The 17,843-nt window shown below is 39.0% G+C and overlaps 1 protein-coding gene across 2 annotated transcripts in view; it reads right to left on the reverse strand.

The window, feature by feature from the left end:
- Positions 1-17,843, reverse strand: part of TAFA3 (TAFA chemokine like family member 3) — a 1,368,023-nt gene that overhangs the window by 232,488 nt on the left and 1,117,692 nt on the right. For both annotated transcript variants that reach the window (XM_044076935.1, XM_044076936.1), the window contains exon 5: positions 263-387. In XM_044076935.1, coding sequence (XP_043932870.1) covers positions 263-387 — 125 coding nt within the window. The remainder of the gene's footprint in view (positions 1-262; positions 388-17,843) is intronic.

Here is a 17,843-nt window from a genome sequence, read left to right on the forward strand (position 1 = left end):
CAATATTTATATATTACTCTTGTTTTACTGAGTTACCTGGTAGACTTAAGTCAAACATATCTGGCAGTGCCCCTTAAATTTTCTGTCATATCATTACTATTTTAATTTTCCTGTGTAACACATCATATTTAAATACTATGGTCAAACATTTAAGCCATGATATAGCCTTTCTCTTTATTCAGAATTTATCAGCTAGACCACTGCAATCTGCAATGTTCTAACAATACATTATTTTTTGATGAATCAAGTCATGTAAAAATACCTTGGTTGTTTTGACTTTGTTCCCTGTACTGCAACTCCAGCCTGTCAGGTCCGGTAAAACTTTACACTCTTCTCCATCTAGGCATGGCTGCATTTGACACCACCACTTCTGGTGAACTATTGATGCTGAAAACAAAGAGAACACAACACAATGAAGTAGAGGAAAACACACAGCATCAAGATTTTTTTTCATCCCTTGTATATATTTTCCTGTCCCTTAAATTTAGCAAGTCAGTTTTTTGACATAATTTATGTAGCTCAACAGATAGCAAACTTGCTTTTCATGCAGAAGGCTGTGGGGTTCTATTCCTACACTAGGTAACTGAATTTATTTGAAAGTTGGCATAACGGTTAAGGTATTTACCTCACAGGCACAAGATAGAAGGTTTTATTTTCACCTTTGAAGAAAATTGGCTAGGCTAAAAATGCTACACAAGGGCAGCCAGACTAATAGTTACCTATGAACAATTGCATACTAGGAGATATGAAACAGAAAAGGTAGCCATATCTCAGCTTCTTTAGTCAACTATAAAATAAATACATGAAAAAAAATCTAAAATATTATGCACTCCTCAAAAGCAACTGGTAATTTTGTTTTGAGGATGAATAAAGAGTAATCAGCTTGTTTAGAGTGAGTTTACATTTATCTGAGATACTTGAAAACATACTGACGTTTTCCTTAGGGGTATATGATTTTTATCAAGATATTTCCTTGAATCGCTATGATTTTTTAATAAATTAAATATACCACCCCCAAATTATATGAAGAATTGATGCGGACACTGTACAGAATCTTCAATATCTGCTAATGTGACATCACCGAACAACATTAAATGTCATACATGAGAGAAAATGAAAACAGCTTTAGGAAAAGAAGATTACATAAGAAACCAGGATACATTTACTCAGAATCACAGACTGCCATATACATTATATAATTAGACCTACAACACAAGCATTAAAAAGATAACTCTTGCAAACACACACACACACACACACACACACACACACACACACACACACACACACACACACACACACACACACACACACACACACACACACACACACACACAAATGTTACAATGAGCCTTCCCAAAGATAAAGCTTTCAGTAAACTCTGACAAAGCTCTGATGACTAAATATTATGTGGGATTTAGTGTAAATATTTAAAACATTTAAAATCATATGTACACTGATGTAAGATGAGAAATGAAAAAAGACTAGGCAGACAAGATTGAGATAAGACCAACATTAACAAGGATCATGTTCTGATTCTTAGCCCTGAACTCAGCCATGAAATACAGAATAAATTGTCTCAGGTTAAATACACAGAATCCAGAAAAGGCTTAGATTAAAACAAGACCTAGATGTCATCAAAACATGTAAACATAATCATGAAGTACAAAGTGAATGAGTCTCAGACTAAGCAGAGAGGATCAAGAGAAGTTTGGGTTTGAAAGAAGTCCGGATGCAATTATTATTCCTTAACAGCATCATGAAATACTGTAGAAATGGGATTAGACTAAGCAGAAAGACTCACGTGAACTCTGGGTTTAAAAATGGATCTGGATGCAATTATTATTCCTTAGCCGCATCAAGAAATACTGCACAAAGGGTTCCTATTACATTATCGAAATCATGAAACATGTATGTTCGATGTTTCATAATTTCAAATATGTAAAAAAAATAAAATAAAAACAAAAAACATAAATCAACTGTTGTGCACCCCCCACTCTTTAAATTTACCAACTCCAAGATCACACTATAGTTCGGGAAGGGAATATTTCCCTTTACTACACTGTAGTGCGATCTCAGAGTTTTTATATTTAAAGAGTGGGGGGTGTAAGGGGCACAGCCCCCCATGTTGGGGGTGCAGGGGGGGCTTGCCCCCCTTGCTTACAACAGTTATTTAACTGTTCACCTTTTTTTCTTTTTCTTTTTTTTTTTTTTAGTTTGAATTGCTGAAACTTCGATTAACTGTGTTCGATGTTTACAGTTTTGAAGTTTCAGCAATCCGATAATGTAATAGAAACCCCTGTACAAATGGGCTTAGACTAAGCAGAAAGACTCCAGTGAACTCTGGGTTTAAAAATGGATCCGGATGCGATTATTATTCCTTAGCTGCATCATGAAATACTGTACAAATGGGCTTAGACTAAGCAGAAAGACTCAAGAGTAGTCTGGGATTAAAAACGAATCTTGATGCGACTAATATTCCTTAGCTGCATCCTGAAGTGCTGTACAAATAGGCTTAGAATAAGCAGAAAGGCTCAAGAGAAGACCAGGATTAAGTAGGATCTATATTTGAGCATTACAGCCTGAATTGCATAATGAAACAGTGTGAAAAGGATGCCTGAACGGACAGTAGAAAACTGGGTTTTATGAAAGTGGTGGAGGGAAGTCAGATGAAACTGTTGTCACTCTTCTATCTTCACATGCACTGGCACAGTTATACCTCAAGTACTGCATGAAGTTTGGTGATATCACAGAAAAGAGGCCATGAAGGTATTGAAAAGAATGTAGTGCAGATGAAAAAGGGTAAGTAAGTGATGACATAAAGAAAATCTGAACATGCTGGAAATAGAAACTCTGAATAAAAAAGGCTTGCATTGTAGTAAACAATGGATGGAGGTTAGAAAGGATGTAACATGGAGAAGCTGTAAATTTAACTTGGATGATTTAATCCATAATATAGCCTTACTCTTTATTTAGATGTCTACTAAAGAAAGTACATTTTTTTAAGAGAGAATTTTGGAATCCTGCAACAACCTGCCACATACAGAGTTGGAATATAGCTTATGTAAGCTATTCAGGAGAACCTAAGATGCATGGGAGATGGGACAGAGAATGGAATTTTAAGAGCAGCCACACAAAGCAAATGCATCAGTCTTGCAGGCCTGTTTCTGTAACCAGTTAATGTACATAATATTCTTTGTGTAATCTTTCCTTATGTACAACTGTTCTGAAAATATTCATGACTTGATACAAAGTTTGTTTCACACAAACAACAATTCTTCCTTCATCAACTGGGAGAAATGAGTTGAAACTACATTTTTAGAATGGTAGTTGGCACATTCTACACATGGCATGGCTATGCAGTAAACTGAGAGGCAACGAGAAGGACATCTGACAGAGGCATAGTGGCATAAACCCACATGGTGTCTGACATCTGGTTCGTGCTTCAGAGGAGTATTTGCCACCCATCGCAATTTGTGTGCAAACGCCTTTCTAGTAATTTGTAAATATTTTCAGAATTGCTGTGAAAAGGTACTGGAATAAATATGTCTTCCTTTCTTGACTTCCCTAAGTGGCACCACAAACATCGTGAAAAATAAGGGGCACCAAAATTGATCCTTTCAATGTCACACATGCCAGCCGATGGCTGATCAGGGAATTAACCACAGAAATCACCCACTGAGTATGAAATAAGGGGAAGAGTTAAACTAGTCAAGTACAGTGGCACTAAATTCACAGTGGGCTAAAACTCGCTCAGTCCTTACATCAAGATTGACTTTATTAAAAGCCACAGAAAGACCAAGGAGAACCATGATGAAATTTAGCTACTGACCATTCACCATAAGATGACCACCAACAACCTGGACAATGTTAATCTCAGTGCTGGGCTTTCATTTACAGCCAGTCTGACAAGGATTCAAGGCTTCAGTATAGCTGCACATACATATAATGTTCTCTATAACCTTAGCCATGCCACAACCAGATCCAGAGGTCCTCTTTCAAAAAATCTATTTGGAGTACCAAGTCCAGAGAGTGATTATGAATATACATAATAGTAATAACTAGCTGCCTGAAGCAAAAAAGTGTTAAGGAGTTAAATAGAAAGAGAATTTTACTTAGAATAAAAACAGCAATTAAAAATCTTCTCATTCCCATCATTTTGGATTATTTACACAATGGGTCATTGATAAAATTAGAATTTTTGCAATAAAGCTCTTTCGTAACTGGGTGGATGTTATGCCAAGAGTTCTGCAATTCAATCCTCTACCAAGGATACACCCAAACATATTGGAAATCAAATCATTCACCTAGCATACCTCAAGAGAAGAACGAAAACAAATGGCTACACCCAAACAAGATATTGGAGACTGGAAGGATTTCATACAGCTAAATGTGGAACAAACTTATTATCTTACCAGAACTCCATTGTGCATATCAATCCACAGATTGCTGTACAAGTTACAGGTTGCCCTTTGTTCACCAGTATATCCTTTGCCAGCACTTCTAGGATAAAATATTATATCACTAGTGGAAAAAGGAATCATTTTTCCTGGCCATTTCAGAAGGCATCCACTTTCAATAATTCAAGCTGTCTTAGTATTCCAAAATTCCTGCGTTGCTATAGGATTTCACATTATCAAATACTGCTCACCTGTCCAAAAGCAGCTATAGAAGTAGTCAGACAGCCATTATTGTAAGAATGTATTGATAAAATATGCATATGTACCAGTGCAGTCAACTTCCAACATTACATAATTGTCAAAATAAAAACTTAAGATGCTAATTTCCCTTTATTAAGTTTATGTATAAAGGCGGCAAATATATGGTCAATGTTTTTTTTTTTATTGTACTGCTGTCTTTGGACACACTATTTGCTGCTGCAAAATGTTTGGATTTGATAATGGCCACACCTGTTAACATGGTGCCCTAGCAGTTAAGGTGGAGTAGTACTGTATACTGCAAACATAAATGTTTCAAATTAAACATCATTTCTGCTCTGTTAATCATAATAATGTATTTACTGTGTGTGTCATCTTTCTGCTTCCAAAATGATTATTATTTTCTACAATGACACCATTGTCAGAGAGAGACCCTAGCTTATAAAATGTTGATAGTCTTTAGATACTTTCATTTCTTTCACACTATAAAGCTGACATTAATGAGGGAATTAAATATATTTTTGAGCCTTACTTACCACTTCATGTATCAAACAGTAGAAACGTTATATGAAAGTTCCACTCATTAGGTTTATTACTGTTGCTCATACTTGAGAAGTTTCACAGATATCCTGCAGAATGTCTATAAAAATAATTGGTTGTCTATGACCATTGAGAGCCAAGAAAAAAATAATTATTGGTGAGTGAAAACTTATAGTCAAGGAAACAGCATCCACGTGCCTTCATCTATGCTTGTTCCTGATTTTTCTCATGTCCTGTCCTTAGTGCTGACAAAGTTTGCCATTAAACAGGATATGGCACATTATAAGGATAAGAAAAATGCAGACTCTAACAGCTGTGCCACAGAGACTGTCTTAATGTAGACCACAGTATCACTCACAGGGACAGAGTTAATAGAGTCTGTAGTATCACTCACAGGGACCACGTTACTGAAGCCTGCAGTGTAACTCACAGGGACTAACTTAATATACTGTGCAGTGTCCCTCACAGGGACTAACTTTATATACTGTGCAGTATTCCTCACAGGGACCAAGTTAATATACTCTGCAGTATCACTCACAGGGACTGACTTATGTAGTTACAGTATAACTCACAGGGATTGACCTAATGTAGACTGCAGTATCATTTACAGGGACTGTCTTAGTGTAGTTCACAGCATAACTCACAGAGACCAAGTTACTATAGCCTGCAAAGTCATTCACAGAGACAAAGTGGACGCAGTCTATACAATGACTCACAGGGACCCACTTTATGTTGTCTGCAATATAACTCACAGTATCACGCACAAGGACCGAATTACTGCAGCCTGCTGTTTAACTTATAGGATCATAGGAGGTTACTAGGCTATTGACCTGGAAGTCATTTCAAGCCTAGACATTTCATACGAATGTAATACCATAGATACTCTAGTCAATACCCAGGATTGTATTTAGTAATGACTGGAAATGTCCAGGTGGGTTGTGGGTGCTATCCCCTTTAAGAATTTATGGTGCTCCATCCACTTATCCGGGTTCCTTTTGAACAGTGTCATAGAGGTGCTCTGCTTCACATGAATTGACAGCCTATTCCAAAGATGTGGCATTTGCTGGGAGACAAATGTGTCCCTCCAGCATGTCCTAGTCAAGTCGCAGGCTATATTTAGGTCCCTGGAATGGGTAGCTCCAGCCCCATTTGATTATCCTGGTGTACAGCAAACTCATTAGGTTTGGATCCAAAATTGTTCTGTAAGCCAGGCATAAGTCTCCCCTAAGAAGTCTCTGCGATACTGAGCATAGTGACAGGGACTTTAGTCAGTCTGTATAAGGTATGTACTGGAGTCCCTTGATCTTCTTAGTTAGAAACCTCTCAGGTCTCTCCAATTGCTGCAGGTGCTTTGTATGGTACATGCTGAAAAGAGCATTATACTCAATTATGGGCCTGATTATGGGCCTGATTAGTGAAGAGTATAGAGGAGTTATGACATCCTTTGCTAATCAAGTGTGCTACATAGAAAGCCTTCCTACAGTGGACACATGGTGGTCAAATTTAAGGTCACAGCCTACTTGTAATCCCAGATCTCTTACCACTTTGTAGGTACATACAGTATTGTTGATAATTTGATTGTGTGAAAGGACAGTGTGTCTAATGAAGGAAATGATGATGCATTTCTTTGCATTCAGTTTGAGACTAAGACACCAGTTGTTTGTCTGCATAAGACCCTCCTGAAGTATACTGTCATCATTTGGAGATTCAATAATTCCACCCAGTTTGCAGTAGTCCGCAGACTTGGTCAGCCACACCCCCTTAGTTTTTGCTTGAAGTTCTAAGAAGTATATACCAAACAGTAGGGGGCCCAGCACTGACGCTTGTGGCAGTCCACTGGTGAGAGGTCTGTTGATTGATGTGGAGTCATCCACTTTGATAGTGTGTGACCGGTGTGCGAGCCAGATGGAAACCCATCTTACAACAAAGGGACTGAATTAATGTAGTCTGCAGTGTCACTCACAAGAATTGAGTTAACACAGACTGCAGTATCATTCATAGGGACTGACTTAATGTAGACTGCACTATCACTCACAGGGACTGACGTAATGTAGTTACAGTATAACTCACAGGGCTGACTCAGTGTAGTAAGTAGTAACACTCATGATGGTTATGGGGTTTGGTCCTCAGGAGAGTAGACTCTCAACAGCTGTTAGGTTAGTCCAAAGACATGCACCCATTTACAGCAACAACCATTTAGAAAAAAGTGGGACAGCAGACATAATTTTTTCAAATGAGCAAGACATAAGCTATCTCTGAAAGATCATAATTGTATTGATAACTGTGAAGTAAAGGAAATTGTATGACTTATCAACAACCAGACTACTAACATGATAAAAAGTTTCTTTTTAAGTTAATAGAAGCTCAAGAATATGGTGTCTTCCTAAAGTTCTATATATGATACAATCCTTTTTCCTCTCACTCCCAAAAAACATAAAAGAGCATAATTCTTTGTTTCTGAGATGTTTATCGTTTCTTAATAAGCCTAGATTGGCTTTAAACCATCACATTAGAGAATAGACATCGTGCAGTTTTGGTCTTCCAGATTTAGAATTAAATTCCTTATCCTCAATTGTTAAGATGATAATTTTTTGGTTAAATAACAATTATAATGCCAAATGGAAAGATATTCAAGCAGATATTTTGTGTAAATCCAATAATTTAGTAAAATCATCATACTAAAATAGCTACTAATAAATTTCATTGGTTAGTGAGACTATTTTATAGAAAACAGAAACAAACCAGTTAACTCTCATTATATTAATACAATAATAACCTCCTTTAAATTTTTCATTTTCAGGAACCCTGAATATAAAGCATGGGTTTTCTTTGTATTTCTAATTGCCTAAACTCAAAATAGTATAAATACATTTAATTTAGCAACAATTACTACATTTACATGCAAAAACCTGTTATACTGGTATCAATTACTAGATAATGGGAAGTTACAAAATGTTGATCATATCATTAATAAGTTTTGGTTAAGCAAATATATGTGGGTAGAAATTCAAAACTGTAGACAATTAGTTGAACATAAGATTAATCTAATGCAAACAATGGTTAGAAATTCTTTCTCCACATTCATCGATTTACTCATTCTAAAACACCAGAATATAATTGGAAAGAGACTTCAATCTAAAATATATAAGGTACTTAAGAATTCAACAGTATGTCCCAGAGAAAGCTACTGGGATTATTTTAGACTTATTAATAATAACGCCCCAAAGTGAAGACGATAAAAACTAATATTGCAATACAGCAGTCTTCAAAACAAACTACTTCATTATTAAGGTGGAGAATATTCTCTTGGAAGTTCTTGCATAGAACCTTTATCACACCACAAAGATGAATTTATGTATAATAAAGACACAGGATGCTGGAGATGTAAACTAAATGTTTAAGCTTACTTGTAGCATATGTTTTAAGATTGTATAAAACATAAAACATATTGGGATAATATGAATTTTCTCTTACAGTCTGTTTTCAATGATAATTTACACTGACCAAATTTCTTATTTTATTTAATACACCTATTTCCACTTGTGTCATGAAAATAAAATACCGTCTTTTATGGAGTAGCTTAACATTAGCAAGGAAAGTCATCACTAAAAACTTAAAGAATGAACAACTCCTACTATAAAGGAATTTGTATACTTGACAACTGACATTTGCCGTCTTTAAGTTATGATCAAGACAAGAGGATCTAGAATCACATCTTCATATAAAATAAGGATGAGATTCAGAGAATCGCAGGATAAACAGATATTAATAATTAACTACCAGCTACTCATCACATTTTCTTTTTCTGTTTAAAAACTTTATTTTATAGTAGACACCATTGTAAATAGTTATTTTAGTTGTTTATTATTGCTCTTTTAGATATGCATATTTGTTTTATAATATATCTATTACCATATATCAATGTTTTGTTGTTAAAACTTTCAATAAAAACACTTGAGAAAAAAGAGAATATGGTAGCATTACAATATGTTAAACAGAATCAAAAAGCCATATATAGTAAAACCATCCAGAGAAATATCCAATATTACTCAGCTGACTGACTTGATTTATTTCATTTATTTATTTATTTGATTTATATAATACATTTGTTAAACTGGTAAAGGTCTATGGACCCTTTGCAGCCATCACCAAGGGCAGGTAAGCAAAGACAAAAATATACTTTTATCAAGATGAAAAAACAGCAAAACTGAAACATCACTGTAATAAAAACAGTAACATAAGCATGCCAAATTATTTAAAAAATATTATCTATTTACAGGTGTATTGTAACAACAAAATTATACAAATGAGAAAAAGGGCAGTTGTGCTACCAAGTGCTAAACTCATATTTAAAAAAAAGGATTATAGCTGCACATTAAGCAAGTTGTCAGAGTTTCAAGATGATTTGGGCACTTAGGTTATATCTTTGAACCACTTAAATTTATTTTCTTTTATAAGATGGATCCTAAGGTATTTTTTTGAACAACTGAAGCTATGTAATTTTTTTTTACTGTTCTGGGGTACGGTTTCAGTTAGCCGACTACCTTGGAAAAAGCCCTTGAACAGCTGTCTAGAGTATGAGTGGTCAAGGCTAGCTATGTGCAATTCATTTTCCTGAAAGAGTAGCTTTAAGTTCTAATGTTGATAGCAGGGAAATATGTTTTTGTGAAGTATTTTAAAAGTGAGACTGTTGAGAAAAGAGATGACCTGGATGACACAGGAGTCTTTTTTTTTCAGGGTAAAACAATGTTGTCTGTTATTAGTTTTCTGTCAAGAGGTAACCTCAGAAATAAGAGCACTAAAGTTACTCTTTGCAACAGAATTGTGTAATAACATACCCTGGGATTCAGCAAGCAGCCATCCAGGAATAAGTTATTCCTGCAAAGCAAGGACTGCTCCTGTACAGCACGGCAGCGTGCCTTGCATATTCATGAAGGCGCGCTGCCTGTGCTGTTAAATGGACATGGAGCTGTGTACAAGTGCAGGGGGTGTGTCTGAGAGCAAAGCTCTCACAATACACATGCCCCTGCACTCCAGAATTGCCTTTCAGCAATTAAAATGTGCGAGAATGCTCATAACACCCCCAACCCATCAGGAAAACAACAATAAGTGGTCAAAGGCAAAAGGGACAAATGTCCCACCACCACCACAAAGCAGAAAGCTGATAAAAGTACAGTGTTTAGCATTATCAGGGATATTCTGAAGGGTATAGCTAAAATAACACAACAAAAAAGTTTAAGCGTAGCTGTGCAAGTGTGCCTGTTGCTTAGCTACCCTTAATCCAGCTTAAACAGCACAAGAAGTTAAATAGCAAGACGCATCCAACATAAGCAGTATTGCAATAGTGTAGTGGTTAGAGAATATGCTTTACAAGCAGCCATTCCCAGTTTGATCCCCAATGTAACGAATTCACATTTTAAATGTGACAGCAATACATAAACAATTTTTTTTTTATTAGCTACTAAATAACATATATGTGTTAACCAAGGTACTGCATTAGGTCCAGATGTGAGGTGTCAGTTTAATAAAGTTGTGAAATACCCATATAAACACAAGTGCCCCATAGAGTATAGTCACACATCAATAAATGTAAGGAAAGCACATTGGAGGATGCCAGGGAAAGTAAACAAATTTATAATATGTAATGAATGATGAATCAATGCCATGCAGCAGATAGTCTATAAAATGAAAAATAAGCAATGCTAAGCATTGCATAGCTCTGCTTACCAGGTGTAAGCATTGTGTAAATATGACTGCTAAGCAAAGAGTAGCCCAGTTAAGAGGATTTGCCCATTTGTCATCAGTGGTGAACCTGCCCCTTTAAGCAATGCCAACCTTAGCTAAGCAGGTTTGCCCATAGCTTAGCTTAGCTCAGCATATTCAAAACCATCCAATCATGGCAAAGGACAAGAAATTGGCCATATTTAAACCCCACAGGTAGGAATACAGCTCATAACTTGTTGCAGCTTTCCCACTGTAGGCAGAATGGCTGCAGTCAGAGAGGCCATGCATTTCCGTGCACAGCGCTGGGGCATCCAGGTGTCCAAGCTCATGGTAGGACTCCTGGTAAAAAAACATGAAGTAAGACTGCTGTAGGGCCAGTACCAAGGCTCCCAATATAAAGCTGAAGCCTGGGACTATCTCACCCTTGACCTCATCAGTGCCATTGGTATCCCTCGGACTGGTAAGGAGGTCAGGTTCCACTATGCCAACTTGAAACAGAGGAAGAGGGAGCTGGACCAAGAATCAAGGCAAAGGGGTGATGTTCCAGCAGTGTATAAGCACCCATACCATTAACTGTTTAATAATCTCCAGCCTGTGTATGTGACGGATAGGTATGGCTAAATATTTCCCTATTTCCCTTACAGCTGCAGCTGAGCAGGCTGTGAATCAGGAAGCCCATGCGAGTAGGCTGCAAAGGCTGCATCACAAGGCTGGTGAGTAACAATCCTGCCTGTAGTAGTCATACCAAATAAATATAAAAGTAGTAGAAAGTCAGCTGCCAGTATAAAAACTGTTTTGTATATGGGTTGTACTGAATAAACTAGACAATATGACAACAATAGTCCCATATAGTTCTTATGTAAATAAAACTGTAACTGCCTGGCAATAAAGCTCTAAATCCTGGACTAGTTGTGTTTACTCTGGTATCGTATGGCATTTTTAGTGTTGCATTCTCTGAAGAGTAATGTTGTATTAACCACTGTTACCCACACTGTGCTACATAATAAAAATGTCTAGGAATGTCTATATAAGACTGTTGTAATTACAAGGTCAGATTGTACAACCGAGAGAGACTTAGAAAACACTGAAGAGATAGACAGCAATATCCAAATAGCACACTCTACTGTGACTTAAATTGTTATATTTTTAACAGACACAGCCATGGTTCGAATCCTGGAAGTGGTAGTACGCTGTAGGCATAATCATACCTCTCAACTGTACATATTTGATCAGAATGTCCAAATAATTGGCTCATATTTTCTACCTGTTACCCTATCCCTGTGGCAAATCAGTGTGAGGATCTCAGAATTTTAGTCAGCAAATAATGACATACATCTGATTTGCAGACCTCAACACATTCAGAAAATGTATATGAAAACAAATCTGTCACTCTAGCAACTCTCCAAAAATTTATGAGAGCAATATTCAAAATATGCCCCTATTTCTACCCCCATGTTCTCAAGCTATGACCAGAGTATGTGCATTAACAGATTGAGAGGTATGTGCATAATATTAACTTAGAATCTGGGAATATATGTGGAAACAGTAAAGTAGTGTTAATCATTCCCTCCACAGATCTGTCAGATAAGAAAACTGTGCCTGTCAGTTAAGATTGAAATCCTGGACTGGTAGTGTTTACTCTGGTATTGTATGGCTGACATGTAGCATTCAGTAACATCTGGTATCAGAATAGTACTGTTGTGTCAACCACAGTTTCTCACACTGTGCTACATAAAAATATGTCTAGGAATGTCTGTATGAGACTGTTGTAATTACAAGGTCAGATTGTACAACCATGAGAGACTTAGAAAACACTGAAGAGATAGACAGCAATATTCAAACAGCACACTCTGCTGACACAAATTGTGGTATTTTTATCAAATGCAGCCATGGTTTGAATCCTGTGAGTGGTAGTAAGCTGTATGCATAATCATAGCTCTCAGCTGTACACATCCTTTCAGAATGTCCAGATAATTGGCTCATATTGTCTGCCTGTTCCCCTGTCCCCGTGACAAATCAGTGGGATGATCTCAGATTTGTAGTCAGCAAATAATGACATACATTTGATTTTCAGACCTCAAAACCTTCAGAAAATGTATATGAAAACAAATCCTGTCACTCTATCAGCCCTCAACGTTTATGAGAGCAATATTCAAAATATGTCCCTAGTTGTACCCCCATGTTGTCAAGCTTTGACCAGAGTGTGTACAATAAGAGATTGAGAGGTATGTGCATAATATTAACTCGGAATCTCGGAATATGTATAGAAACAGTCAGGTAGTGTTAACAAACATTCCTGCCACAGGTATACCAGGTAAGAGATGTAGAATTTAGCTATAAGACAGTTAAAGTGTACACTTGTTTACAAACATACCACTGGCCAAACCAATGCCATAAGGTAGTGTAATAATATCTTTACCTTAATGATTAGAGCAATGATCATTGAAGTTGTGTGAACTACAAGGATATATAAGTTGTTAATTGACATCTCTCCCCCTCCACCATATCTGCAACAATAATCTAAACACACAAATCAATGGGTATGCTTACACCAAACCTACTGGTAGGACATATGTCCTACTGTTCAATAAATATTGAAATGCGTTTCTATTAATGTTCCATGTTCAAATACTATCAGTGGTGGCCTGTTTCTATCAATGCAACCTGCATGCCATTGTAATGGCCACCGTGGTTCCATAAATACCACATACCACAACTTTTAAAACCTGTAATGTGATCGTAACATGAGCAATGAATGTGTAATATGGAATCCTATGTTAGCACAACAAATAGGGGGAATACATACCTTAACAAACACTGGAAGCATATGTGTGCACACACTCCAAGTTACATATTGTAGAAGCAGCTCTTGAAGTACTGCAGCATTCACTCATCTTGAGTACGCACCTTCCATCAAGTACGGGTCCTCAATGTCACACTAAGTAATGGTCTGCTGTCCAAGAAGTATGTCCATGACATTTGCCCACTCAACAGCAACAGAAGCAGCCGTGGCTTGCACACATCTTACAAACCATGGAATGGATCCCATACCCAAAAGGTAGCACTCAGGAGTGGGAGACATAGTCTTACCTCGCTGTTGCATATACCATGGCAAACAGTGCAGACAAGCACGTATGTGATGATGAAGTATGGTACACCATTAATGTAGAAAGTAAACAGATGCCCATCCAAGACAGATGACAACATGTTGCAAACTGATCACAGAAGCTGCCCAGAAACATTCAGCAACACTGAGGGACTTGCAGGAATGCCTAGCAAGTGCTCCCTGTGCAGTACCTGTGTTGAAAATGACCTGGACTCTGCATAAGTGTGGCCTATGAGTTAGGGTAATCAGATGGAAGAGTTGTTCCACAGAAGACATCATCCAGGGCTCTCTACAGGAAGCATATGCATAACATCAAGTCTCCCAAAGGCACGTGTTGCAATGTGTAATGGTGTACCGAGACCAAGGCTGAAACCTACAGACAGTATTAATAAAGATACAGGTACTGCACAAGCAACACCTCACTCCATCTCAGGCCCACCATCCCCATCTGTACCTTGCTGGTGCCAGTGTACACCTTTAGGTTTGTTGTTCATTAGCAGCAACTAGGCTGGTAGACATGGTGTTCTGAATTTGGGACACTGCAAAATGACACTCATGTGTGGCCCATAGCTGTCAAGCATCTGCAAAAAGCCTGAGGATGGGGAGGGGTGCCATCCTGAAACACAACAGTGAACTGAAGCATACATCAAAAGCTCACTAAGAATGGCTGTATCTGACCACAGTCAAGGTCATGTATTGTGCAAGACATAACCCTGAATCCACAGCAATAGTGAAGGCACTGTGTGACCTCCAAGGGGTGTGCACATGAGCTGACCTTGCAATCTGGCAGAGTTGGGGGACATTTGTAGGGTGGAGTGACCAAATAATTGTGAGTGAAGATGGGCCATGCTAGTATACCCTTTCCAGGAATAGTGACTGCTATAGTTCACTTAACAGGTCCTGCAACAAACCATCATGTTAAGGGTGTGAACACTTATGCAACCACATATTGTAGGCATCCCAATCAACATCTGCACAACTAATGCATTTGATTGATACTGCATTTGATTGCATAGGTCATATGTCACATATCACGTGTGTGTAATGTTAACATATGCAGTACTGTGGCCCCATGGCATATCAGGGAAGAGGGTGGCATGTCAATAAGGGTTTGTACACTCCTCATAGCCACAGTAAGCTTTGAAGATTGTCAGTATAATTGGATTTTATTGCTCATACATGCACTGCTGATGATGAGATCTGAAAATCAGATGTCAGACATTCACTACTGACATCTGTCCTAATATCAACTCAGGTATGTGTCAGACAAACACATAGGGCTTGTGAGCAACAGAGCAAACATAACTGCCACACATACACATATTCAGCAATGGTGCGTACACTTGTGAGGTATGGTGCACAGTATATGGCAGGGTGCTGAACAGGTGCACAGCAATACTGTGTACATGGGTGCAGTGTGTTCCAGGGGAAGGGGCATCACCTACTAACACAACTCATGCATCACAGAGATGCATAATGTTGGTAACAGGGATTAAGTATAGCTGCAGTGCATGCTGTTGAGTGCCATATGTCATGCATGTTGACAGCTGGGTAATGAGAGGTCTGTGTAATATCTTTGTGCCACCTCACCTGTAAGTGTGTGTGTGTGTGTGTGTGTGTGTGTGTGTGTGTGTGTGTGTGTGTGTGTGTGTGTGTGTGTGTGTGTGTGTGTGTGTGTGTGTATGCGTGTGTGTGTAGAGGTAAGCAATGACATACAGGTCTTAAAGTACGTTTTCTGTTTTCCCCTCACAGGAGGCAAGGTGGGTCAGGGTCCCTCCTACAGGCAAAGTGATGTTAGTGTCCATACAGACTTTGACAATGATGATAGGTATGGTGAGACACAGGTGGGGTGGTCAGGGGTTGAAGCTGTGCCATCGGTTGACATCCCAATGTTATCCACCCCATCCCCGCACACAGTCACATTGCCTAAACATACCCCATCACCAGTGGCCATAGATGAGAGACAGTTGGTGGGTGGTGACATAGGACAGGACAGTGTGGTGACTATGGCATGTGTGTCTGTACACAGCACCCATAGCTGGATGACCGGTGAGGTACTACACAGACAGATGTACAGGGATGCTCGTAAGAGGGCTGCTGGCCATCATGTCCCCAAAAGAAGTGCCACAGCAGGTGTCACCAGATGCATGTTTTGGGCCATCATGGAGGCACAGGCATGTATGAACTTTTATAGCAGACAGGGTCTGAGGCTCCAGAGGGCTATTCATTCTGCTGTTTTTGACAACATCCATGATCTTGCAGGTGCCCACTGTTATTTTGCAGAGGTTTTGGATAGATGGTTTTGTGAAATGGTGGGAATCCTCGACCATGCAATTTCTGTGTTAGAGCATATGGTGGGAGTAGGGCGACAGCCACATGGACATAGGACAGTAACACTAACAGGTGAAGGTTTACATGGATGTGCAACAAGTCAAGGGTGCTCCTGTAGTGGCAGTACCAGCACCAGCACTGCAGGGGGGTGCTGTCCACACCACAACACAGCAGGCCATGTCCACGTGGCTCTGGCAAGTTCCAATAGAGATGCATATCCAGTGAACATTTGTCATCATCAGGGGAGAGTACCATGTCTGGCCTTGCACCCGATAGTGCCCGTGGATCCCCTGGCAGGCACGGTTCTTGTGTCTGTGGTCGGAGACGGTGAACTGCACACCCTGCCATGTATGGTCTGCAGCTGTCTGACAAACCCCTGTATAGGGCAGCCACATGGCTGAACTGTGTGCATACATACCCATACACACACACACACACACACACACACACACACACACACACACACACACACATCACCAATACAGCTAGGGCACCTCTATACCTACACACACCACATCTGCACAGCCCAATTAATAATGAAACCACCTAACACACACACATGATGTCAACCAAATGGCTCAGCCTAGGTCTCTGGCAAACCCTCAACACACCCTGTGCATATGATGATACCTATGCCACATCCCTGTCATCCATACCATCGATGCAGGGACAGGCTAATATGGTTCTGATGCACAGGGTGAATGTACTAAGGTGTAGCAATGTAATGCTGTGTAACATGTTTTCAACAGGAAAGTTTAATGCTTTCATGTCAGGATGTTTAGATGTCCAGCGACGATGCATTATAGCTGTTATTAACACTGACTGATAGTGGTCTCCATAATGTATTCTGTTTGTGTTGTAGGTGTCGATATGTCAGCAGGGTGTTGGTCTGCTGTTGTTTCCTACAAGGGGTATGGCACTGTGGTGACACACTGACTGTGTCATATCCTGGGTACAGCTGAACACAAGTAACAGGTCTGTATAACAGTTACTGCATGTGCCATATGGCTGATAGGTCTGAGGGGTGTATACAGGTGAGTGCATGGTGTCTGATGTCATCAGCCCTTCTACGATGTATAACACAAACACACACACATGCACACACACACACACACACACACACACACACACACACACACACACACACACACACACACACAAAGATGTTTTGGTGTTGATGCAATACACAGAGACTACTGTACACATGGATGTACTTAATTTTGCAGTGAACCCATCGTAGCCTATGTAATTCCACCAAGACAAAATAGGCAAAGCATCACATCAGTAAATAATCAGTCCGCTACTTTAATGTCATTCATGATGGTACTGGCAGGGTATATGTCCCCTTCCCTAATGTAGTGCAATCCTAGCATTGGTAAACATAGGTGTGCTGGTGTGGGTGGCACAGCCCTAGAATTTGCAGGGTGTGGGGTGATGTAGAGCCACACATAGTGTGAGTGACAACTACTTAACCTGTTAACATA

This window comes from Protopterus annectens, chromosome 7.part0 (genome assembly GCF_019279795.1).
Source record: "Protopterus annectens isolate FY-2018-M chromosome 7.part0, PAN1.0, whole genome shotgun sequence".
NCBI lineage: Eukaryota > Metazoa > Chordata > Ceratodontiformes > Protopteridae > Protopterus > Protopterus annectens.